This window comes from Acomys russatus, chromosome 5 (genome assembly GCF_903995435.1).
Source record: "Acomys russatus chromosome 5, mAcoRus1.1, whole genome shotgun sequence".
Lineage (NCBI taxonomy): Eukaryota > Metazoa > Chordata > Mammalia > Rodentia > Muridae > Acomys > Acomys russatus.
The window spans coordinates 41,876,617-41,902,371 of NC_067141.1; the positions used below are offsets into that span (position 1 = coordinate 41,876,617).

A 25,755-nucleotide genomic window follows, 5' to 3' on the forward strand; every position below is an offset into this window, starting at 1 on the left:
TCTCTCTCTCTCTCTCTCTCTCTCTCTCTCTCTCTCTCTCTCTCTCTCTCCCTTTACTTTTCTTTTCTTTTTTTGATTGTGGGTGAGGTTCTGCACTTTCTTAACTGAGGAATGAGCCTTGAGGCTGATGCTCAACTATGGATGTGCAAAGAGAAAGCAAATTCAAGAGGGGAGGTGGGTCTTAGAGCTGAGAGGAGTGGACACATGCCCATCCCTCACCCAGAAGATAGCTCTAATTGACAGCCACTTGCAAATGAAAAATTAGTTTTCTCCAAGGGAGTCTCAATGAGGAAATAAACCTCTCTAAAGAGCAGTCCCCATGCCCAGGAGTAGATAGACAATGAAAAACAATGTCAACAGAATCTTTGGATGTTCTTTGTTTCATAAACTTAAGCCAGGGAATTTTTTGCCCTTACAAGGTCTTTGTGCATACATTATGGCTTCCAGTTTTTTTTTTGTGTGTGTGTGTGTGTGTGGATTCCTATGTGTGTGAACATATGTGTCTCTGTATCTATATGCCTTTCTTGTGCTTTTTCTTTGGCTCTTTCTCTTGTTTTGTCGTATTCCAACTTGTTTGTTTTTTATTTATCTTGTTTTATTTTATTGTTATTCCTTAGGCGTCTGTTTGTTTTCTGATGAGGGACAAAAGTGTATGGGTCCAGATGGAGAAGGAGGTGGAGAGGAGCTGGAAGGAGTAGGGGGAGGGGAAATTGTAAATCAATGGGTTGTATGAGATAAATCTGTTTACAATAGAAAGTAAGATTAAAAAAAAAAAAAAAGAAGGTGGGTGGGTTAGGCTAGGCAAGGAAGAACATTTAATTTCAAATATATTCTCCTACTTTTAAAATGACTTATGCTGCATCTGTGTTATGTTCAAGGGAGATTTTGTAATATGAAAATGCCTCTGTATGTGCTATCTTGAAGAATGAAACAATGACGATAAGCCCAAAGCGTAGATCTGGCCTACAGAACCTGCGGACATGTGGAGTGACCACACAGAGAGCAAGAGAAGTGCACATGAACTGCCAAAGATTTGATCAATTAAAGGCCTCCAATTTCACCAGAACACACATCTGACAGAGTCAGGGTTCAAAGAGATTAATACTGGCAAAAAAAGTGTGGATATTGTTTATAGCCTTTCATTTATTGAAATTAAAAATCATGCCAATAAGTCTCATGTTCTAAAGCTAAATGCTTTCCTGAGGAAAAGCCTTTACACAACGCTGCCTGCGGCCCCGCGAGTGTGTGTGTCTGTAGATAGGACCTTGATCTACTTCTAAAGGTGAAGAAACAACTTCAATCAGTTCATCCAATCCCACATAGCTGGTGAACAGCTGGACCATGGTCAAATCCCAGGCCTACCCATTTTGGAAGGCATCTGGGAACTTCTCTTATGTAGAGTTGGTTTGGGCCGTTGCCTTGTATTTTAGGCAAGGTAACCTTGGACATAGGCTAGACCATAGCCATACATTTTTTTGGTGTGAATGATAAAAAACAAGTAGAGCAAAACTAATAAAAATGTCTCATAGCTCCAGGATAGTGAGAGAGAGGGGGGGGGGAGAGAATAAACAGCTCCTTAATAGAAATGAGTGATATAGTTCATCATTAGCATTTGCCATTGAGAGGGGTTGGGCTGTTACCACCCGTGCTTTCATTTCTTATGTTATACTTACAGTATAATTGTTCATGGTCTTAGACAATCTTATCCCTCCGAATGCTGGCCAGTTAGGTTTCTTTGTTTGTTTGTTTGTTTTATATTTTTAAGACTGTGGCAAAGATTATGTGGTGACATACATACAGCTAAGTGTGTTGCATAAGACCAAGTGTGGGTAGATTGTGCTTTTGCCTGTGAGAAAGAACAAGCCTCCATGGTCTGGCAGGATCTGTAGGTGGCCCTCGTTGCTGAGAGTGGTCACTGACTGACTAGAAGCGAGAAAACAAGTGACTCCAGTTTCACAATTCCAAGAGTGAATCCTGCCAATAGCCACATGAATTCGTGAAAAGATCCTGGGTTCCACAAAGGGAGGGTCATGGGTAAGGCTCTGAACAGTGCCCACACTGGAACCCTGGCTCCTGGAAGTGGCCGAGAGGCACAAACACTTGCTGTTCTAAGACACTGGGCTTGTGAGGACAAGTTTCACAACAATAGACAGTGAAAATAGCACGCAGTAGAGAGGCGCTGTCAAAAGAACACAGCTCCAGACAATAGGAAACAGGGGGTTCCCTGTGTACCAGTGGACTTCCTCTGGAGCATCAAATGAGCCACAAAACTTTTGGGGCTTCAGCAACCTCATGTGGGAAATGACAGCCTCTTACTGAGGACACTTCCTGGTGAGTGTGTGCACCAAGTACTGTGGAATTCTGAGCCATATCAAATATATTGTGTAGTATTACCATGTTCTTTTAAGTGGCCAGGCATTTAGTTAATTGATTTATTTTGTTCATTATTGCACAATCCTCTCAACATTTTAAAAGCTGGTTAAAATTAGCATCCTTTTCAGAGTGAAGAATCAGGAACGTTAAGAGCCACTTGGGGGAGGTGCTTGAGAAAAACCTTACCCTCTGGCAAGTTCATAGTAAAACAGAAAAGTAAGCATAATTAAGGTCAGAAAAAGAAGAAATGGGCACTTAAGGCTCTTGAGCACTTTCAGGAAGGTGAAAGATGGGTTGCTTGGGCTCCTGGTTCTATTTCTAAAACTTAATACGGTGTGGGAAAAACAGTAAACTTGGGCATCTCCAGGGAGGGCTAGCACATTCCCCAGGTGAGGATGCCACGTCAGAGGCAGCATCTGCTAGTCACTACCAGAAGCACCTGCTTCCCCTCAACTCGCCTGCCCAATCATGGGTGAGCAAGGAAGGGAATGACAATGGAGCAACCAATTGCTTGGTTACCATTTGAACATGTTATTTCATATTTAGTGCGAGTAATGAGCCTTGGAGAGCCAAGCCCCATGCTGCGCAGGGTAAATGGTAGCTTCCCTCCTGATCCCACAAGGGCGCTGTAAACAAAGGAGACTTCAGCTATAAATAGGACCTGGGTCAGGAAATGTTTCATGCAAGTATTAATAATCAATGCGCTTCACAGACAGTGTAGGGTGAAGTTGGTAATTATCATCCAGTTAGGAAGCCAAGAAAAAACGAAGGACACAAAGACACGACTTCCTTTGCTTTACGGTGGTAGTTGACGTGACCAGATGAAAGATTCGTTACTAATGTCTTTCACCTCCTTTTCAGTTGACATAGGGCTGCTAGGGCTCAGAGTAAGCCAGAGGAGCTCAGAGTTAGCTTTCATCTGCAAACTTCCCACCTACTGGAGGCAACGCTAGAAAGCAGCAGCTGAAGCCAATCACTGCAACCTGTAGCTGGCCGCCCTCCCTGCTCTGAACTACCCTGGGCTGGTAATCCTTGCCCTCAGTCCTTCTGGACAGCGCGGGCTGGTGGCTGCTCTCTGTACCTGTCTCACCTTCCGGGTTTTGGCAGAATGAAGTGAGGAAACAGTTCATTGAGGCTCATCTGTTTGAAGACTGCCCAAATGAAAAACAAACAATCAAATCTGGTGAGTTTCCTGTTTCTCTTAAGTGTGCAGAAATGCAGCTGTTAAGTTGTGTAGGAGATCAAAGGAACGTTTCCAGTTCAGGAAGCCAAAGTGCTCTTCCTGGCTCTATCCTTGATGGAGATGCGTTAACAAACTTTAGAAGGAAGTTGCAGAGGAGGTGTATGTCTATTAAACTAGGCTGGATTGTGAGAGTTGCCTGGAAATCTCATTAAGTGGCCTGATTGCTGATTAACCTGGGGAGGCATCTGTGGAGTGAGCTCTGAGGTTTATCAATGACAAAGGTGCATCCTTAAAAGAAAAGCATCTATTAAATAGAGTGATGTTGTGGAGATTGTTTATAAACTGTCAGTTTCTTGGAGAAGAAAGATGTATCCTGAAATACTCAGTAATCTTAGTACATGGAAAAAAGTTAAGCTTAACCTTAGCTCCAAAGTTTGAAATTGTCTCTAAATTATCATGGCATTTATAGATGTAAAGTAATGGCTGCATTTAATATACTTTGTTGTAGACAGCTTAGACTTAAAATGATTGGAGCAAACAAAAGAATGCATTTTAAAAATTTCTACTAGTATGTCAGCAGAAAGTCACTAATTTTCTTGATTTTTTTTTACTTATAAAGGAATGTGAAATCACTTATTGTGGAGTGTAATAGAGAAAATGCATTATAATACTTGAATATTAAAAATTCTTAACTTAGACACGGTTTTTAAAGTTAAAATTTTATTTTCATTTTTATCCGAACTGATCACTAGAATAGTTAGTTGTACATGGTTCACGCTTTATTTTATTTTATTTTTTATTTTGCATGCTTTAAATGACCTGTTGGTCAATTTCCTCTATTTAGATGTAACAATTTTCAAAAATCTACCTGGCTTAAACTAATCAAGCAAATGTGACCTAGCATTCATTTTGTTATTATTCATGATATGTGTACACAGAATGGAATCTGTTTGGTTATTTTGAGAATTTGTTTCTGTTGTCAAAACTTGGTTGCTTTTGGCTACTTTATTTCATAACTGCAAACATGAATTTTTACCTATGATTACTTTAATTTTCAAATGTCCTTGAGAACCATAAATTTGAATTTTACCTTGACAGTATTTAAGGGGCTTAAAAGGAAAGATAAAGTCAGTATGGCCAAGGTTCTTGAATTAAAAATGTATAAAGGTTAAACATCAAACACTGTGACAGTGAGAGAATAGTTCTAAATTGCAGCTCACCATGGATCTTAGTCTTTCCACCAAGTCCTGTTCTCCTTGATGCAATTGTGTGTGTGTGTGTGTGTGTGTGTGTGTGTGTGTGTGTGTGTGTGTGTGTGATGACATGGTCTGAAATGTTCCTTCTGTAAAAAGGCAGGTTTGAGGATAGGACCTCCCCAAAAGGTAGGTTTTCATTTCATGTTCAAGCCCAATTGCTTACCTAATTCCATATAAGTTGCTGGTTCCAATATAAGGTCTAGTTTCAAGGTAATCATGGCGAATTACTGAAGTATTGCATTTGTTGGTTCTTCGATAGAAGGCAACACACAGTTGCAAGAAAAAGAATACTTTTTTCTCGTATTACACAAGAGTTCAATTAGCACAGTAAGCCCACACAGTCCTGCTCATTTACAGAAATAGTATTAACCACAAAAAACAAACACAAAACCCACTAATTTCAAAACTTCATGTGCAGAATTTCTGGGAATCAAACTTGTAAGATGTTCTACAGTTGTTTACCAACAAAGTTATTTTTATTATTTTCATTTCACAAAAATTGAAGATTAATTTACAAACATTTTTACTTGGTGATGGACGTGTGGCTTAATTATTGTAAAGATACTAATTATCTGTCTTCTGTGTTCTATACAAAATATCCCTGATTTTTATCATTTTAGTGTCAATTTAATTTTTTGTTTCTCTCTTTGTAAAACAAAATCAGTCAATTTCCAGAATAAATTCTCTAATATTTATAAATTAATTTCATCAAACATTTTATTGAAAACTTCTTTACTGAGGTAATTAAAGCTCAAAGCAAAATACATGTTACTTTCGAAAAAAAACCTACTTGAAACATGTAGAATGTAGAAACATTGGATGATAAAGAAAAGCTCAGGAACTGTCTGTTAAGCCATTCATCCCTGCCAGGCAGAAGTGTAATAATGCCTGCCATGTAGTGTTTACTAGTGTAGATTACATGTTAAAGAATTGTGCTAACATGTACAAACTGTATTGTGCATTAGATTGGGTAAAACATTAACTGTTTCCAATCACTGTTGGCTATTGGTAGTGACTGCAGAACACTGTATTAAGTGGATAAACTGTAATTCTTTTAACTGTTCTCTTTTGGCACTTAAAAGTTCATTTTATGTTCTATAGATGCTCTGGGATTTCTTTGGTCTGATGTGTTTTGAGTAGTGACAATGTTGCTTCTCTGTTTCTCCAAACTGGATGGACTTACTGCTCCAGGACAGAACGCCTCATTTTGGAAATGGAGAAAGGGGCTTTCCTTGCCTGACTTCTACACCTTTTCTACACTATTAATGTATATATTTAAAATTTATTTATTATAGTTGGTGTTGACCAAATTCCATAGAGATTCACTTAAAGGGTTCAATAAGCCATTAGTACACCAAGAAAACACATGATAGAAATTCTCCTTTGAAATTCACTAGAATTTTTATCTCTTAAAATCTCAAGGCACTTTTGTTTCTGGACTGTGGTTTCATATAGGTGATATAATCAGTAGGGGATAATGATTAAAAAACCCTGTCAATTATGAATTTAAAATGGAATCTTGCTAACAGCCCTAAACTCAAGCGTTCCCACCTTAGGAATATAGCAAGTTGCAATATTTCCAAAGGCCAGTACTGCAGCCAATCTGTTACCTGTACCCAGAAGAAATTTATTAGTCTAGCATCTATCAGTGGCTTAAGGTTTGATGTGATCGGAATCAAAAAGGAAATCCAAGCCATTTCTCAGGCTTAAAAGTCTCCTAAGCTACAGGCTTGAAGTCTATAGAGAAAGGGCTGCTGGACTCCCTTCGCCTCAGCCAGGCACTATCGGCTTCTCCGAGACATGAGCACTCCCCCCTCTAAGTTGGCCAGAGGTGACAGGCTTCGTAAACAACTGTGGAGGAAGGCAGAAGATGAACAAGGATGATGGCTACCACAGCCCTAGGGGAAGTCCTGCAGGTGGCTAGGGAGAGAAAGAACCTAGTAGCCAAGGCCATGAGTCAAGGGATTTAGACGATGGCTACCTGAGTTCAAGGTGAAGGTGTGTGTATGTGTGTGTGTGTGTGTGTGTGTGTGTGTGTGCTCACACGCTCGAGCACACACGCACGCACATATGTGCTCTTCACACAGAGCCCTTGTATATGCCAGTGGTGTCTTTGTTTTTATAGCAAAGGGAACCCTGACAGTTTAAGTAGGAGGGATACTTAGGGGAACCAGGACAAGTGTGGTGGTGGTGTAAGTACGGGGGGGCCCCTAGGAGCTGGCACCAAAGCAAATTAATTTGTCTCCCCACAGCAGACTTGAGAAAGCATTTGGTCAGCACCCATATAAGCCAAGGCCAGACTGAGAGGACCTCCCTGCCCTTGTATGCATAAGATTAAGCCTGCCTTGGTTCAACTTTGAAAGTTGAGATACAATGCAATCCTATTCAAGAATTGGTACATTAATACTGAAAGAGAAACAGCCTGGGTATCTTCTGGATGGTGGTTCTGAGGATTGTAGATGATTTAAATTACACTTGCATATATATATATATATATATATATATATATGGAGGTATCAATGATAAAACTTTAGGGATTTAATGAAGGTTAACTTTAACAAGGGAAAAAAACTAAAATAAGTTTTGCATTTGCTTGCATACTTATAATTATGTGATTGGGATTTCCCTTGTTTTTGGACACCATGAGGGTGTCTGCTAAGAGACACTAGCAGCATCAGTTCCCTTTTGTGTTGAGCAGCCAGCAGCAGTTACCTCCTGGCTTAACACACTGCTTAGGTATACTGGGAAGACTAGAGTGGTGGCTTGCTCATTCACATAGTCTCCGTCTCTGGAATTTCAGTTGCAGAAGCCACACCTGAAACAACTGCCTTCACCTCACCAATGCCCGCCCCTGCCCCCCTGCTCTGGTCAAAGTGTCCAGATGTGCTGAGCAGCTAGGGTTATGTGATCTGGGGGGCCAGATCTAATGAATGTTTTTCATAGTGTTTTCAAGATGTAACACACCCAGGGAGATTTGTTCCAGATGGATGCAGTGTGAAATGAAAAATAAAATAAAACCCCCTCCAAGCACAATATTGCTCTAAATATTTCTCTGAGACATCAGCAGGTTTTAAATCACTGGAAGATGTGCACAAGGCATCCTCTACATCACTGTGCCTTTCCTGCTTGTTTGAGACATTTTAGTTTTAAGGGCTTTTTATGTGTAACTTGATTCTTTGCCTGGCATTGGCAGCCTTACCCATTGTACTAAAAAATGGTATCATGACAATGCACATGACAAGTCATGATGGTAGTAACAGTGGCTTTTAAGTGTTTTACCACACATCCAGTGCTTTTTTGGGGTGCATCACAACCCCTGTGTTTACACCCATGCTTTAAAGGTCAAAAGCAGCATTCTGGAAGCTTTGTTTAGTAAGCACTCAGGGTGAAATGTGTATGTACTAGAAAAAATAATTATATAACAATTAAAGAAACAAATCTGCCTGACTCTGTAGCTACACAAATTGTTGGCATGTATAACAGTTTTAAATCATGGATTGCAAATGTGAGTGATTGCTGAAAGTAGTTAGATTTATTTCTTTTTCTTTCTTTCTTTCCATCCTTCTCTCTTTTTAAAAACTTGTTCACTTTACATTCCAATTGTAGACCCCTCCCTCATCACCTACTGGTCCCATTTGTGTGTGTGTGTGTGTGTGTGTGTGTGTGTGTGTGTACATATATATGCCTGTGTGAATATATGTGTATATATAATATATATGCCTGGGTCAGAAGCCAGAGAGTAACTTGCATGTCATTCCTCCTAAGACACTGTCTATCTTTTAGACACTGTCTTATTGACCAGCTATTCCTAGATTAGGCCAGGCTGATCCTCCTGTCTCTGTCCCCCCAGGCTGTGGTTGCAAGTGAACACCACCTGGATTTTCACTTGGCTTCTGGAGGCGGAACTGAGACCTCACTGCTTGTATGACAAGCACTCGGTGGACTGAGCTATCTCCCCAGCCCTAATACATAACTTATAAAATGTAATTAGATAGAACATAGATGACCTTTAGATTTGTAAGTAAGGAAATTGATTTTAGGGGATGGTATCAAAATAAATATCTGAGGCCTTGGTCAGTAAAGAGCCTCACACACTGAACTAGCCATTTGATGGTTTCACCTTGGAACTTTAGGTATTATCCCTCGTTCTACAGCCCGGGGCTCCATCAGTGTGCTTTTACATACTCTCATTACCTCTCCATTTGGAGTATCCTTTGCTTTTTGTTGTGTTGGTGGCAGGGCATCTAAAGAGTCAGCTGCAGGACATTTCAATGTTAAAAACCTAGGGCTTTATATCTTTTCTGACCCTGTATTTTTTCCTCTTGAGTATTTAGTCCCTTAGAAAAAAATTCAAATGCTTAAGTATTTTTAAAATTTAGAAGAAATAAAAGCATTCCTCAAAATCAGAGGTGTGTTAGATGTTTGATGGCGAACACCATGTTCAGGAAGTGGATATTTACCCAGTCGCCCAGAAGGTTGAAGACTAATTGTGTTGAACATGGACTAAGGTGCCATCTTTGCCCGTGTATGTGTGTGTGTGTGTGTGTGTGTGTGTGTGTGTGTGTATGCACACGTGTGTGTGTGCATGTGTGCACATGTAAGGTGAAAGTTTAAGTTGTATGTTAACAGGTACATACTAACAAACCTCAGGCAATTCCCAGCAGAGCTTAGAAATGATTGAAGCAGTTGAGAAGAAATTCCTCCTTTCCTAGACTCCAAATCCTCTGAAACAAAAGAAGGCAAGGCCATTTAGAATGTTCAGGCCATGGCCTTTATCTTTGAGTCTTTATTCACAACTGGAAGCTTTATATAAAATCGCAATTACATAAGCGTAGCTGAGAGCATGAGCACCTTTGGCTGAATACCATAGCGACCTGAGCATGGGTGAAGTAGTTGGCTTGCTTCTTGCAAACTGTTCACAGAGGGAGGACAGTTTGTTGACAGTGGCCTGGAGTAAGTGCACAGGGCCAGAGGTCCGCAGCCTGCCGCTCACTCCAGCTGTTCCGATGGCTCTGTTCCTCCTCACAGAACCAGGGAGGGTGCTGTGTCCTTACCCGGAAGTCTCCAAGCATCTCCTAAAGAAGTACTTACTAGTGTGCAGTGCTCTGAAGTGCAGCTATTTGAAAACAATGGTTCAGAGAGCTGCACTAAGTCAATTTGACCGGGGTATCATTGCTAAAATAACAATTTACTTTGGTTTTTAGTACAGGGAAATAAAACACAAGCCAAGGATATCTTTTCTCTTTTAAATGAGTCTTCAAAGGACAGGAGAAAACTTCTCCACTTACATCCCTCAAAGGATTTGAATTGCGTTGAAACCCTCATATTATGTACAGATTCTAGTTGGAAATATCAAGGAAGTGGCTATGCAGTGTTCACTCCTGAAGCAATGATAGACTCTTTGGCCACAGTCGATGTTAAGATCCACCAACCAATTCCTGTGTAGACAGCAGGAGACTTGCCAGTTGGAAACGGACAAATTGGCAAGTGGGGACCATGACTGTTCTGATTGACAATTTGGTGACATACAGCAATGTTGTTGAAGAAATGCTGGTCTTTCACAGGCAAACTGTTGTCTGGTGCCATTTGAGCTGATGATTTTGAGGACTCATCTTTTAGGGCTTACTGATTTCCAGCAGCAAGTGCGAGATGGATATCAGGTGATCTGTTGTACCATGGCTACCATTTTATCCATGTCTGCTGTGTGCCTTCTGCTTGTCAGTCACAACTCATCCTTTCATGGAATTTATGCAAATATGAAGGCTGGAGCTTAGTATTAAAGATACCCCTCTTTTAATAAGGTGGTCATTTGGGCTAATTTTAACTTGTGGTCTATGCAGGCTTCCTTCTACTCTGCCCTGCTGTGTTTATCTAGAAGAAAGCAGTCAGAACTGTTGGGTACATGTGAAACACACACACACACACACACACACACACACACACACACACACACTCGCCCATGCACACACACACACATGCATGCATACACATGGACAGATGGAGGGAGGCAGGGACCCAGACATAGATACACACTGACAACACAAGACCTGAGATGACCAACATTCTTAGAAAAACTCTGTCATTGTTTGAGGGGTACCAGGAGGCATCATTTCATATTTCAGATGCTGTGAAGGCAGATGCAGTATTTGTTCTCTCTCTCTCTCTCTCTCTCTCTCTCTCTCTCTCTCTCTCTCTCTCTCTTTCTCTTTCTTTCTCATTCTCTCTCTCATGTTTTTATTTTATACTTAGACTAAAATGTTCACATTGAAACAAATTAACATGGTAGGTGGGTGGTTAAAATTGTGTCAACCAAGAATGTGGTTTCCCAAGCACTGCCACAGGTAGGAACAGAACTGATCTAGTATTGTTTAGTACTCCTCAACATGGGTATTATAGCTGTGGGTGAAAGATTTCAAGACATTTTATGAGGTTAAAAATAAGAGGTCAGCCCTTCAATACCATTATCAGTACTGCCATCTTTAGAAATGGCAATTTAATTTTTTTCATTTCTTTCATTATTTTTCAGTACTAGAGGTTGAACCAAGAGCCTCCTGTGTACCGGACAGGTGCTTGATAACCCACAGCCCACAAATGTCAATTTAAACACTATGCTTAGAGATAAGCATGAGTGTCTGATACATTACCACAATATGAGGAAGATGACTCAGGGCTATAATTTATATCAGAGAAACACGCATATATACATACATATATACACAAATGAATGAATAGCAAATTCTAATTATATCTTAGTTATTCATGCTGATGTTTTAATCTTTCAAATTTGATCTGGTCTAAGATACTTCTTACTGTTAGTTTGTTTTGTAATTGTTAAGACAGAATCTTACCATATATCCCTAGTTGGCCTGGGACTCATTACGTAGATTGGGCTAGTCTTGAAGTCATAGAGATCTTCCGCTTCTGCCTCCTCCCAAGTGCTGAGATTAAAGGCATGCACTGCCACATATGACCACGTAAGCCTTTCACTCTGCAGCCCAGGCTGCTCTGGAACCCACCTCTGGAGAAGTGGAGTTACAAGCCTGTGCCACCACCATATTGAGCTGACTAGCCAGCTGCATAGTTAAGTATCCAAGTATGCTTCCCTAAAGGGAAGCATGGCTTTCAGACACCACTTTGGTATCCTGCTAAAGCAATAAGATGTTCAGCATCTAGGAGAGGAAGGAACTATTAAAATCTGCTAAGTAAAATCAGTCACATGACTTACATGTGGAACAATGAGGAGTATGTGGGGGCACAGTGTGTAATAGGGATTCAGGAGGAAACAAAAGAACATTTTTCTTAGCCATGGGTCTCTAATAGCTTACAACTACATGTATCCCTGCACTTACAATATTGTATGAGACATTTATTTATTATTATCAGTGTGTGTATGTGTGTTATTTATTGTTATCAGTGTGCTATGTGTATGTGCTTCTGTGTGTGTGTGTGTGTGTGTGTGTGTGTGTGTGTGTGTGTGTGTGTGCATGTATGAGCAACAAGGCAGTGCACAGGTCAAAGGGCAACTTTCAGGAGTTGGTTTTCTCCTTCTACTCCATGGTTCTGGAATCAAACTCAGGTCATCAGGTTTGTGCAGAAAGTGTCAAGCCATCTCTCTACGTGGAACTTAACTTTAGTCTGTGGATTTGGAATCTTGCCTTTCTGTATTCCCATCTGTGATTTCTATAGAAATGGCAGTGAAATCAACTTGAGGTTTTGATCCAATACCTCTGATAATGTTCAAAGACCTTGTTTCTCTCTAGAGAGTCAGGGACTCTAGGTAAGTAGTTCTGCACATGGTACTGGGGCTTTTAAGAACAAGTAAGAATGTTACAGGTCAAGCACAGTCTGGACTTCTTGCAAGCACAGCTGAGATTGGCTCTGTCTCCTAGGGATTCTGTGTGTCTTTCTGGTCAGGAAAGCTGTGGTCTTTGGGTTCTACTCCATAATTCCCCCCAAGAGACAATTCATCTCTGTAACTGGAAACTCAAATTAGCAATTTTAGCATCAGAGGAAAAGTAGAAGAGTATCTCTTTAAGAGAGTGGTCCAGGTTGGGAGTGTACAGTCCCCTGTGATGGGGAACTGAGACTGGAAGCCCCTGGAGGATGGCCTGGTGCCTTTGGACCTCAGAGAGTTCAGAAGAAAACCTGGAAAGGATGTTTCCTTGAAACTAAGTAAAGCTGGGGGAAGTAGTCGCAGGGAACCTATGTGTTAATGAGAAACATTTCATTTCTTTAAACATTTCTTTTTAACACAAACTTTAAAATGATAATTTAGTGAATAATCTTATTGTAATTCATCAAATTTTATACTTCAACAGTAGGAAAATATGTATCAACGAGGTTGATCTGTATAGAATTGTCTATATTTGCAAGATAGAACTTAGTGTATAATTTGAACTATGTGAATGAAATGGCCTGGCCAACTAATGTTCTCCGATCTCTCTCTCTCTCTCTCTCTCTCTCTCTCTCTCTCTCTCTCTCTCTCTCTCTCTCTCTTTCTCTCTCTCTCTCTCTCTCTCTCTCTCTCATGTGTTTATCATCTTCTAATTATCTATCTATCATCAATACTTCTATCTATATCTTTCTATGTATCTATGTATCTATCTATCATCTATCTATCTACCTACTTACCTATACTCTATCTGTGGGAGGGGACAGTTCCTGAGCCTCATGTATACTAGGTACATACTCTACCACAGAACTGCATCGTTAGGAGACAGTTTCCTGAATCCAACCGTCTCAGCAACAAGTTCCATCTTGCTGGCAGGGTCAAAACTGAATCCATGTTCCCAGGCTCCAGAACCAGCTTCTTCCCTGCTTCTTCAGGTGTTTCCTGTTTGTCTATTAACCAGTAAAGGATGTAAAGAGGGAAGTTGCCATTATCCATTATCTAAACTAAGGCACACAGGTTGCAAATGTGTTGCCCAACATGGCTTCAAGCTTGCCCACTCCTTTGTTCTCTTATCATTCAGATCCCAAGAGAGCTGTGACTGCAAAAAGCTGAGTCAAGGGTCCTGAAGGGCCCAGTCACCCATGTTTACTTCCTTGCTCTAGCCCCTTGTGTCAAAATATGATTGGTCAATGCAACAGCCCACACCACTCCCTCTCACTTTGTGTTCCCATCTTTTAAAAAAGTTGTACATTTCCCTCTGAGATGGTGTTCAGATTTTGAACTGGCCACCTCCCTGTGAGTTAGGAAAATAAGCTTGCATTTTAAGCTTTTGTTCTGAAGTAAGTTTTCTCAGCTTCCACCTGGAACCCAATAACACCCCAACCAGTTGTATTAAAATCGCAAGTGTAATTTCAGTTAAAATTAAAGTAAGGATTAAAAGACTAAACAAAACAAAAATGCCTAGACACTAAAAAGACATATGGAGAAGTGACAGAAAATATTACAGTGTTACTCTCCTGGAAGATTTCCTATGTATTTGGGGATTAAAATGGCCTTTGTATCTCTGGAAAGCAGGCACTGGTAACAATCACTTGATGGGCAAAAGCTGTTCACCACTGAAGGGCTCTTTCTTATTTAATATGGAGCACTGAGCACTAAGGACCATATGTCCCCCCTTGGAATGCATGGCCTGCGATGATGTCTTCATTCCCTCAAAGGAAAGGAGGAGAATGATTCCCTTGGACAAACCATTCCATACTCATCAGCAGTACCCATCACACGTAACTGCAGGAAGAAGATTGACAGTCCTATGATATAAAAGAGTGGAGACTTCAGTGAGATGCAGGATGTGTGGTCTGTGCACACCCTTGCTCACCTCTGAAGCTGCTGCTCTTGGTACACATTTCCCATCTGAATTATTTTTATCAGTAAGAGTAACGTTTTTCATCAGCTAGACACACCATCAAGGTCAAAGAAAAGCTGTTGCCTTAGTATATTATGCTTATAGAAATGGTATATTCTGTAACTGACCTCAAGACAGTAAGGATGGAAGTCGATTGACTCCTATTTGTGTATCTTAGCAGCCAGGTCATCCATCAACACAATCCTATTATCTTTCTGGTGTATCTTATAATTCCTTAATGAACTCTTAATACATTGAGTAACTTTATAGAAAATTCTTTTTAGAAGGGTAAGCAAACACTTGCTACCCTGGAGTTGTGTGTGTGTGTGTGTGTGTGTGTGTGTGTGTGTGTGTGTGTGTGTGTGTATGTGTGTGTGCGCACTGTTTTAGAACAGTGTCTCTCACTAACCCGGAGCTCATTGAGTCTGTAAGATTGGCAAGGCTATGAGCTCTAGAGATCCATAGTCTCTATATTGCTACTTAGAAATGGAGTTACAAAAGTTCACTGCTGCATTTGCCTTTTATGTGGGTACTACAGATCCAAATTCAAATTCTAAGGCTTACGTGGGTAGAGAGTTTGCTAAGGGAGCCATCTTCCCAGTCACTGTACTTTTAATATGTTAGCAATTTTCTTGAGTGCAATCAGGGCTGGCTTTGGAGCATTCTTGTTTGTATTTCAGAAGCAGCCAATGCCTCTCCCCATTGTTGTATGGTTGCGTCTTCCCCTTTAAGGCTGTGCAGGCTGGGGATGCTACACAGATGATTCCTCAACTTGTTTTTGTAGCTGAGATCCTCAACATTAGGAAGCTCTTTGTCACATGGCACACTAGTAATGAAACAACTGAAAATCATTAAATATACAGCTGGAACTCAGTCTCACATTGTCCCTTACTATATTTTCTTATAATCAAGTTGTGACATTAAACAGAGGCTGAAGAAGCTCGACCGTGGTTTTACTTAGTAAATAGGTCTGTTATTAACACATTGCTCCTCTGAAAATTGAGATAAGGCTGTTTTGTTTGAAAAATACCCTGTCCTTTTATTGTTTTTGACCAATAGTTTGAAATTTTATGTGTCTCAACTGTGGAAGCACCTTACAACCGCAAGGGCATTTTTTTAAAAAATGCCTATTCATACCTGGGGTCCACACAGATGGAGAGCTGAAGAATTCTTTTTGTTGCTGTTGTGGTGGTGGATTTTTGAGACAGGGTTTCTCTGTGTAGCCTTGGCTGTTCTGGCCTCACTTTGTAGACCAGGCTGGCCTGGAACTCACAGAGATCCGCCTGCCTCTGCCTCCGAAGTGCTTGGATTAAAGGCATATGCCACCATGTCTGGGTGAATTTTTTTTTAAGCATGCTGGCCAAAGCATGCATAAACTCAGAGGATACTCAACTACCCTTTTGTCCAAAACAGACAAGTCAGCTGCTCCTGCTGCTCATGGGATGTGCTGTGGATGATTGTCTCAACAACCCTAGCCAATAAGTTACCTTCACTCTCCTAAAGGTTGTATCTTCAGCTTTGGCTTCTCACAGGCCACTCTTCTAAGCTCCTGTCTTCTTAACCTATCAGGAGCCTTCATGTTTTGAATCCTGGTTAAATTTTATGTGTCTCTGGGTAGATAGTACAGAGCTGGCCATCAATGCTAAAGCTAGACACAGTAAAACTTCTAACTCCCCTATTAACATTTTAGCACCTGATTTTTTATTCCTCTGTATTGGAAGTTGACTTACTCGTGTGTATAGACAGGGCTATCTTCATGGTACTGGGTAGCCCTTTGATCTATACCCCCTTTCTATGTGATATTAATAAGTACTAGGAAATATAGTTACTTGGTATATATACACATACATACATATACACATACACACATATAATAGACACATGCAAACACATGACTTTTCATCCCATAGTATATTAAGCAATTCAATCATAATCATGGTTTGAATATGAAAGTCTCCTGTTCCAATTCCTGTATGTTGCTTTACATAGTCAGTGGTCACGGAGATTCCATTGATGGGTATTCCCAATCTTGGCTTCATTGAATCTGGTCTTCGAACTTCTCTTAATATGTGAATGTATAGAAGTATCTAAATTTTAACAGAACAGCAGACGGTCTTTTCCTGATTTCAGAGTACCACGGACTATCTAATATAAATATTGAAGTAAAATTAATTGGAATTAAGGCTTCTGCAGTGCAATTAGGAGGTTAGGTAGAGTGAAATTAAAGGCATTTAAAATAGTGTTTTGATTTTTGTTGGCTCTCTAGAAGAATCAGTTTTCCACCAGCATGAGGTCATAATGGAGTCTCATGTAAAATAAATTTTTCGTTAATAACCAGAGGCTATATAATTATATACATTCATGCATAAAGTCAGAGAGTATGCCAAGAATGATCAGCAGACAATTTCCATTTATTAATTCTTTCTAATGGAAAATCAGTTACTGGTTTTTTTTTCTTTTCCTCTAAGAGCAAATCTAGCTTTGATTATATCTGGGGCGTTGCCTTCTGGTGCTGTAAGCTTTCACACTGAGATGGGAAGAGCAGATGGGAGAAGGTGCCATTATATTACAATGTAGTCTTGCAAATAGGTGTGAAGAATCGCTCTGCTAAGACTTCACAGCTTGCTGCTTCTGGTGGCTGCTCCTGTATGGCTGCTGTAATTTAATAAATTTTCCTTTGTAGGCTATATTTATTTTTCTTGGGCCTCAGATATTTCTCCCTGCATTCATTGTCTCCTGAATATGTGCCTGAGATAGACAGAAAAGATGCCCAGAAAGCTGGATGTGGGGTGGGGTTGGGTTAGGGTTTGATGCAAGGATGTAGGTGTCTTTTAGGCAAAAGGCAAGAAGGTAAAATGCATCAAGATGAAAGGCAGGAATACAAAACATACATGTGGCAGTCAGTTTATTAAGATAAAAATCATTTGCATGAATAAGTGGGGACTCCAGTATGGGACATGCCACATGCTTATGTCTAAACCTTTCCTGCCTAGACAGATTGACATGTTAGCTAATAGCTGCAAGGGTCCAAGTGGGTAAATAGGTTACGTTTTCTTTCAGTTCATTGCTTCAGTTTCTTGTTTGATATGTTTTGCTTTTCTTTTCTTTTCTTTTCTCCCCCTTGGTTCATAAGCCTCAGTCTGAAAGAAAAGTAAAAACTAAGACAATATAGCTTATTGCAGGATCCTCAAACTTGCACAGGGAGAGATGGACCTTATGATATTTTCAAAAATCATTGTGTTGTACCATGATCTTCATCCTTTCTGAATTATAGCTGTCCCACAGCCCAGGGCTGGATTCCATCCATAAAAGAACTCATTAGATAACTGGGGGTCTGTCCATCGCTCATCAGGAGCAGGAAGCATGCTCTTTGTCAATGAAATCAGAGGGGATTTTGTAAAGGGTAAGCTCCCTGGGATTCTTCCACCCAGCTCAGGATGCAGAATGCTTGTCTGAACAGTTTCCTGAAAGCCACACACACCCATGAAGCTTAACTGTGTTCAGTCACTGATGGGGGAACCTGACAGCCAGGGAAAGCAGCTGAGGGTCCCAATGCCACCCAGCAGGGCTTTGGTCAGAACAGAGTTCCAGTTCTTCAGAATTATAGCTGAGCAGCATCTTTTCTGGATCCTTCCCTTCTCTCCTCTCCCTTCTTCTCTCTCCTCCCCTCTCCTCTTCTCTTCTTTCCTCTTTCCCTTTCTTTAGTCTTCACTGCTGCTCCTTTCTCTAAAGTGTATGTTCGAACCTGGTAAAGAGGACAGGGAGAGGTGTATGTGGCTTTTACCAGTTTGGTCACAGGCAGAATTGATAGATGCCCTATGGTGTGAGGCCTGTGGCCAATGTGTGCACAGTTGTGTTGGGTTTTAGATAAAGGAAGACTCTTCCAGGTCTGAAGTTGCCATTGGTTGTCATCATCTCATCTGGTGGCCATTTTGCTCTGTGGATGCTGAGAGATGCCAACTGGATTTGGTTTGTCAGCACTTCTCCACTGGCGTCTTTAGGCATTGGCACTTGGTAATGCAGACATTCTCTCCAGACTTGGAGCCTTGCATCTTGCACACTCTGATGGCACTCCTGACCTCTAGATATGTAGGTCATGTGGGTTCTGGTGGTGGACTTTGCCCAGCAGTTGCTGAAAGTCATGTCTCACAATTGTAAGTAGCATTGATATGACGATAATGGAGCCTAGAAAAACTCCATGATCCTTGGGTTCTAGTAAATGTCTCTGGGTATCATTTTATCTCAGGAAAGAACCTGTTAGCATATAAGCAGTTGCCTCTAGGTTACTTAGTAACCTATGACATCATTGCCTGTTGTTGCTAGGTGTATGCCAGACTATAAAAGGGCCAACCTGCCTCTCTCTCTCTCTCTCTCTCTCTCTCTCTCTCTCTCTCTCTCTCTCTCTCTCTCTCCCTTTCACTCTCTCCCCTCCCCCCCCCCCCCCCCCCCCCCCCCCGTCTCCCAAGGGCAGCCCTTTTTTTCTTTCTCCCAATGCTTCTACAATAAATTCTCCATATCATATAGGTAACATGGGCATCTTATCTTTAATGACGACAACAACAACAACAACAACAACAACAACAACAACAACAACAACAACAACCAGAACAACTAAGTTAATGTTTCTTCTGGTGTCTGTCCTATTTGCTTAGGCAGCAGTTGTTGTATCTTTTGTATATTTTTAGGCCCGAAATAATGAAACTTCAGAGCAAAAGTTTGGCCCCTGGAGGACCACGTTTCAAGTCCACCACCTTCATTTTGGGGTCACTCAGAGCTGGAGTTACAAGAAGGTGCCCCTCACTCTCAGGATTCACACACCCTTCCCCTAATCTAGTTAGTGTGTTTGAGGCATGAGGTTTCCCTCCCTTTCTCCACGATTTCCCTCTTGAATTACTGGATTCTTTTTTTATACATTTGAACCACTTGTGCAAGTGAGTGGGGGCAACTCTTAATTATGGCCGGCCCACAGTTTTAAATCAAGGTTGTTTTGGACAGAACTGCACTGGAAGGCAAACATGTCCCACATCTTAAATTTCACCATAATGAATAACCCAAAGTGGATAAACTTTAGAATGTCATGTTGAGGGACAACTGAAAATACATAGCTCCACAAATAACTGGTAATAGGAAGCCAATTAAAATAGGGTTAGGGAACAGTAAGATTGAAAATGAGTTTAAAAGATGTTGCCTCACTCCCTAGTGCTAGAGTCTGAGTCAATTTAGCTATGGCCATACAGGTGCTCACACAGAGAACCAGAAGTTGAAATGACGAGATCCTAATTGTTTGAAACAGCTTTGGCTTTTAAACTACAGGTTGAATGTTTATCTTTTTGAACCATTGCCTGGTTTGCTTGGGTCCAGAGTGCAGAGACGTTTCGAACAGACACCTTGTAATCCTGAAAATCTTAAGGAACTTGCATGGTAGTAGCAGCCTGCAGTTTACCGCTTTCAAGGCATCTTCATGGATGCTCTGTGAGACAGAAGGTTAGACATAAAATGTTATAGTCAGAAAAATAAAATAGAAATCTCTACAAACCAAACCAAAACAAAGAAATAACAAAGCGACTGCACCCATGTCTACTGTCTGTTTGCATGGTAATGTACTGTGGCTGCCCTGTCCTTTCTGTCTTATAATTGGGGTTTAGGAGCAAGACAGTTGTCACAGGGATTTATAGTAATACAGTCATTTAAACTGAAAAATGAAAAGAGACTTTGGGAATGGAACATGAGTCTGACTTGGTTTCAGAACTTGACAAGAGCCACTGTTACAGATCATGCAGTGCGACAGATACCTTCTCTAAGGTATCTGGTGAAATCTTTACAACATAAAAAAAGTTTAAGCTCACAACAAATTTGAATGGCAACTACCTAATATATATGGTTATATATTAGAAGTGCATAGTTTTCCACAATTCTTTTTGACAACGTTTTTTTATTTTTTTTTTAAGACAGGGTTTCTCTGTGTAGCCTTGGCTATCCTGGAGTCACTTTGTAGACCAGGCTAGCCTGGAACACACAGAGACCCACCTGCCTCTGCCTCCTGATTGCTGGCATTAAAGGCATGCGCCACCACCACCTGGCTTAACATTTTGAAGAGGGCTTGAAATGTCTTCACTGAATCAGCTGCCTGTGCCCTCCTGACCTCCAGTCACAAGATGGTTATGAGAACCATATCAGATCCCACAGATTTTCAATGCCACCATCACTCCAGACATGCATGGACTCACTGTGCATCCAGCATCTAGATGGACTCTATGCTGAAGAAATGTCTGAATGAGGTCCAGCCATGCTGCCTGCTTAGGCAGCTCAGTGTCCTGGCCTAGATACTTCATTTGTGCCTGAAGCTGTTAAGATGTGAATGCATTTACTATTGAAAAAACTTGTTTAAAAAAATATCAGTTTATTGTAGAGGAGTAGTGTCAGAAAACATGTGATAAGTTTCTTTTTACATATGACCAGGTCATCTGATTGGTCATGGTTTTCAGTCTAAGCAGAACTTTATTAGACTGGTACTTTCCTCCCTATACCCAGCAGGCCATTCTCCAATACATTTTAATACAATGCCAGAGATGAAAGTTTTTAAAAAAGTGAACTTAAAAGCCCTCAAAAGTATTGGGCATTAGTTTTACTTATCCATGGCAAGTGGGTAGTCACTGATGGGTTAAGGGGATGAGATCATTTTTCACAGGAAAAAAAGTGGGAACAGAAGCAGTTCTATCACCTCCGCCTGTAGTGTTTAGCTCAGGTTGGCTACAATGACACTGGTGAGCTTCTCTAGTTCAAATGCACAGAAATGCTCATCTCTGCCAAGGACACTAATTGGCAACAGAGACTTACACAAATATTGAGGAGGGTTGCCTGTGGGAAGGTAGGACTTCTCATCCTGTGGTGGTTTGAACATAGACTCATATGTTTCAATGCTTGGCCCATAGGGAATGGAACTATTAGGAAGTGTGCCACTGTTGGGGCAGGCTTTGAGGTCTCCTGTGTTCAAGATACACCCAGCGTGGCACACATTTACCTGCTGCCTGTGGATCCAGATAGAGAACTCTCATCTCCTTCTCCAGCACCATGTCTGCCTCTATGCCACCATGTTGCCCACTATGATGCTAATGGACCAAACCTCTGAAATTGTAAGCCAGCTTCCGTTAAATATTTTCCCTCATAAGAGTTGCTATGGTCATGATGTCCCTTCACAGCAATAAGATCCTAAGACACACCCCTACCATAAATCTTGGTCTACATCTACGGATGGTTCTGGAAAAAAAAAAAAATCAGTTCTCTCTGAACAACAGCTCAGCAGTATTTGATGGGAAGACCCACAGAAAATGACTTCAGTTTAGATGTTTGGCTGAACAATGGCACCCTGGCTTGTTCACTACACTGGTGAATAAAACAGATGCTCTTGCTGAGGAGGCCACCCTTGGGACACTCTTACAGGCTTCAGAGTCGTTGGAAGGTCCTTAGTCACTGTGGTGCTTGTATGTACTGCTCATGCCATCAAATTAGCCTGTTCAATGATTGGCTTATGTGTGAGAGCAAAGAATCTCTAAGAGAGAGACAAATGACTAATTTACAGAATTGATTGTTAGGTGTAGGATTCACTGGCAGGTGTGATAATAGTAACATGGCTATAGCAGGTGATCCTAAACTGCAGTATATAAACTCCGTGGACATGGATCTAACCCCCTGCTTCAGGTTTCCAGAATTTTCTTTCTTTTGCTTCCAAACCAGTAACTTTTCATAGAAGTCCACAAAACATTCTAAAATAATATTTCACTAGACAGAAACAGTTACAACAAATTCACTTGAAAAGATATAAATCGCCACTCTTTTGCTTGTCGTTAAAATATGAATGCTGTAAACACTGATATAAATCATCACTCTTTTGCTTGTCGTTAAAATATGAATGGTGTAAACACTGATCCTATTGAAGTAGAAGGGGTGGGGCCAGACAAGCTGACCTGGTGCATCGCGTGTTAACATTTGGGCAGGATCTTGCCTTATTTGTGGATTTGTTTCTACTTTCTGTTTGCAAACAATTTAGCAGTCAGTATTAATGGTTAAGATGAGGTTTCAGCATTTATTTCGTATGCAACTCCCTAATGAATTGGAGTCCTAGTTCAGTACACTGTGTAGGGGAAGTTATAATGATTGTTTTATCCGTGAGACTTCCTCCAGCTGCCCCCCCCCTGCCATTTCTGCCACCACCAGCTAGAGTCACACACTTATTTCATAGTTTAATAATTGCAGTGGTACATGGAAGCTGTCTGCATGTGTCTCTTTCTTTCACTTCATTCTGCCTACATGTATTAGTTTTCTATGAATGCCTTCCTGATCTCCTCCTCAATGGAGTTATGGCTCATTCCACAATGAAAGATTTATGAACTCCTTAGCCTGCCGATCAAAACTGGTTATTCTGTGTATATATATATATATATATATATGGAAGATATAAATACACAGTACAGTTTAATACTTACAACAAGCCTATGATAAAGATATCCTTGCCTACCTTTATAGATATGGGAAGGGGAGCTCAGGGAATTTGAGTAATACTCTAAGATTACCCAGGTCATATTGGTAGACTGAGTGTTTTGAATTGATATACCTGTTTCAGCATCCTCCCATTGAAGTTCTAGGTTAGGTTTCCTACAAACAGATTCTAAAACAAAACTCCAATTTACTTCTAGACCTTAAGGCCAATTCTTTTCCATGTGCAAGAGTACTCATCATCAATTCTAAACTCTTTAGTAAGCAACTACTGCATGGCTGGATCCACTGGTTTGTAAGTGATGGTAGGTTCTTACTTAGCCACTGCTTAAGGTCAAAGGTCAGGGCGTTTTATGCTCTAGGCCCATAGATAAGTTCCCTTTCTTTCTCCCATGATATATTTTTTTTTTAGTGGCTTCCTCTCATACTCTTTTCTTCATGAGAACCTCCTCATCCTTTGCTAGCTGGGGTGTCTTCCCAAACCACTCCAATCAGCAGAGATTCCTTCTCTGACGTCTATGTGACTGACATACTCACTCCCTGTTCTCAAATGTAGTCTCTACTGTCAGGTAGTTGTTGTGTGACCTTGGGAAAATGATTAACTTCTTTGCACCTTAGGTTCCTTGCCTACAAGAGAAGATTATTGCTTTTATCCAGGTCATAGTGTTACTGGAAGTATTTAGTTTTTTATGTAAACCATGATGAAGAATACCTGGCCTTGAGTTCCCAGCCCTCCTTAGCATTGGAAGGTGTGTGCCACCACATCTAGCTTTGAAGGAGCCTTTTGTTGAGGAATGGAATGTTGACTTCATGTGCTATTCAGCTGATTTCACTCTAGTGAAATCTATGTTCCTGACATAAATTCAGGTCATTGCTATCATCAGGGTTTTAGAAGATACAACTTCTTAGGAAGAGCTCAAACTCCCCGTTAGTAATATTTCCCCGTCATGCACATGATATTTCTAAATACAGGCACACTGTTGAAGAAAAGACACACTTGGGCTGAGAAAAAACAAGTAGTTGTCAAGAATGTATGGTTGGCAGAAGAAACTGACACAGAACGTTGAGGCCACAGGTCAAATATTTGATGCTTTTTAATGACTTTTTTTTTTTGTTGTTGTTGTTGTTCTATAATTTGTTTCTGGGAGCAGGAAACAAGAACCAAACATATTAACATAAGAAAAAAATGAGTGTGCACGTAAGTGATCCAAGGTAGGGCCCAGTAGACTCAGGGATGCAGTTGATACCTGCCTGGCCTTTCTCGGCTAGTCTAATAATGTTTTCACAGAAATTTTATCTAGGGGAAATTCTGGTGCATATTAGCTGGGATTCATTCCTGTTCTTGATCAAATGGTTTGTGTAGGGCTAGGAATGAGATAATCTTCTTGGCCTGTCTGAGTCATGTGTTTGCAATCTTCTGTGGGCACAGACTTTGTGACATAGAGGAAGAGCCATTTCCAAAACGCACAAATGATGGAGAACACAACACTTACAAGATCAGGAATGAAAACATCCATCATACTCAGGCTAAGATGACTGGGGATGGGGGATACTGATGAAATAAATCACGATGAAGCTTTTGATCCCTGGGAGATTGCGTTAAGCAATGTCCTAATTCAGGCTTGGCGTACTTGACCACTGGCTCTTCCCTGCTACAGTCGCTACAAGTCACCACATCAGTGTTAGGCCGCCTTGATGTTTCCTGCTGTACCTCTGCTGAGACAGAGTTGCTCTCTGCAAGCCCTGGCACCACAGAATGGCTCCCATTCTGCCATCTCGTGCTCATGCGCTGTAGTTTCACACCACTCTTCAGAACATCTTCCACAGTCAAAGCCTGTGGGTTCAACTGTTAGCTGCCCACTCAAAATTTTCTTTCATTAGATAAAATTACTCTTTTCCCTTAATATAAGCTGGGTCGTAGAGTGTGGTTTTATGCTAGAGCTAGGAGAAAACACTGTTGGTTTTCAAATTACCAGCAGACAGGAGTGCCAAGGGAAGGCATCAAACAGGAAGAGGTCCAGGACCATTTCTGGGAGAGCACCTTCACTGATATTTCAGTGGATCGAGTTTAACTGGGAAGAGAACTAGCCATCCAGGTGAGGGAAACCCAAGTTTCAGGGGCTCAGAGTCCCAATAGAATGAAACCAGGGCAGTGAGACAGGGCTGTAAGTTTTTCAATTTCTCCCACTCAGGGACTTTGATAAACGACAGTTGAGTTCTTGTAATTTAAGAGAAGTCCTAGCACCAGATGTGGAGCACTGAGTTGTAATTCTAGCTCTTAGGAGGCTGAGGCAGGACATTCAGGACCCTAAGGCTAACCTGTTATATACTGTAAGATCCTGTCTCAAAACAAAACAAAACAAAACATACCCTCAACATACAAATCCCACAAACATTCAGGAACAGTGAATCATGTCCCAAGACGTACATACCTCTTGAATGACTTTTAGGCAGTTTTCTCCCTGAATGAGTTCTTCTTAGTTTTTTTTCCTGACTTTTCTGCATCTATCTTCTACCCAATCCTCAGTGTGGCTGGATGTGAGGTCCTGAGAGATTTAGCAGGGGCTGACCTTAGAGATGGTGGCGTAGACACCACTTCCTAGAATGATTGAACTTTGAAGAAAGCACACTTACAAGAATCCACTTTTCCATCTTT

The 25,755-nt window shown here is 40.9% G+C and overlaps 1 protein-coding gene across 1 annotated transcript in view; it reads left to right on the forward strand.

The window, feature by feature from the left end:
• Window positions 1-3,429: 3,429 nt before the first annotated feature.
• The window catches only part of Trpm3 (transient receptor potential cation channel subfamily M member 3), a 903,922-nt gene continuing 881,596 nt past the window's right edge, over window positions 3,430-25,755 (forward strand). Inside the window, exon 1 of the mRNA XM_051146249.1 lies at window positions 3,430-3,556. Within this exon, the coding sequence (XP_051002206.1) occupies window positions 3,533-3,556 (24 nt within the window). The 5' untranslated portion in view covers window positions 3,430-3,532. The remainder of the gene's footprint in view (window positions 3,557-25,755) is intronic.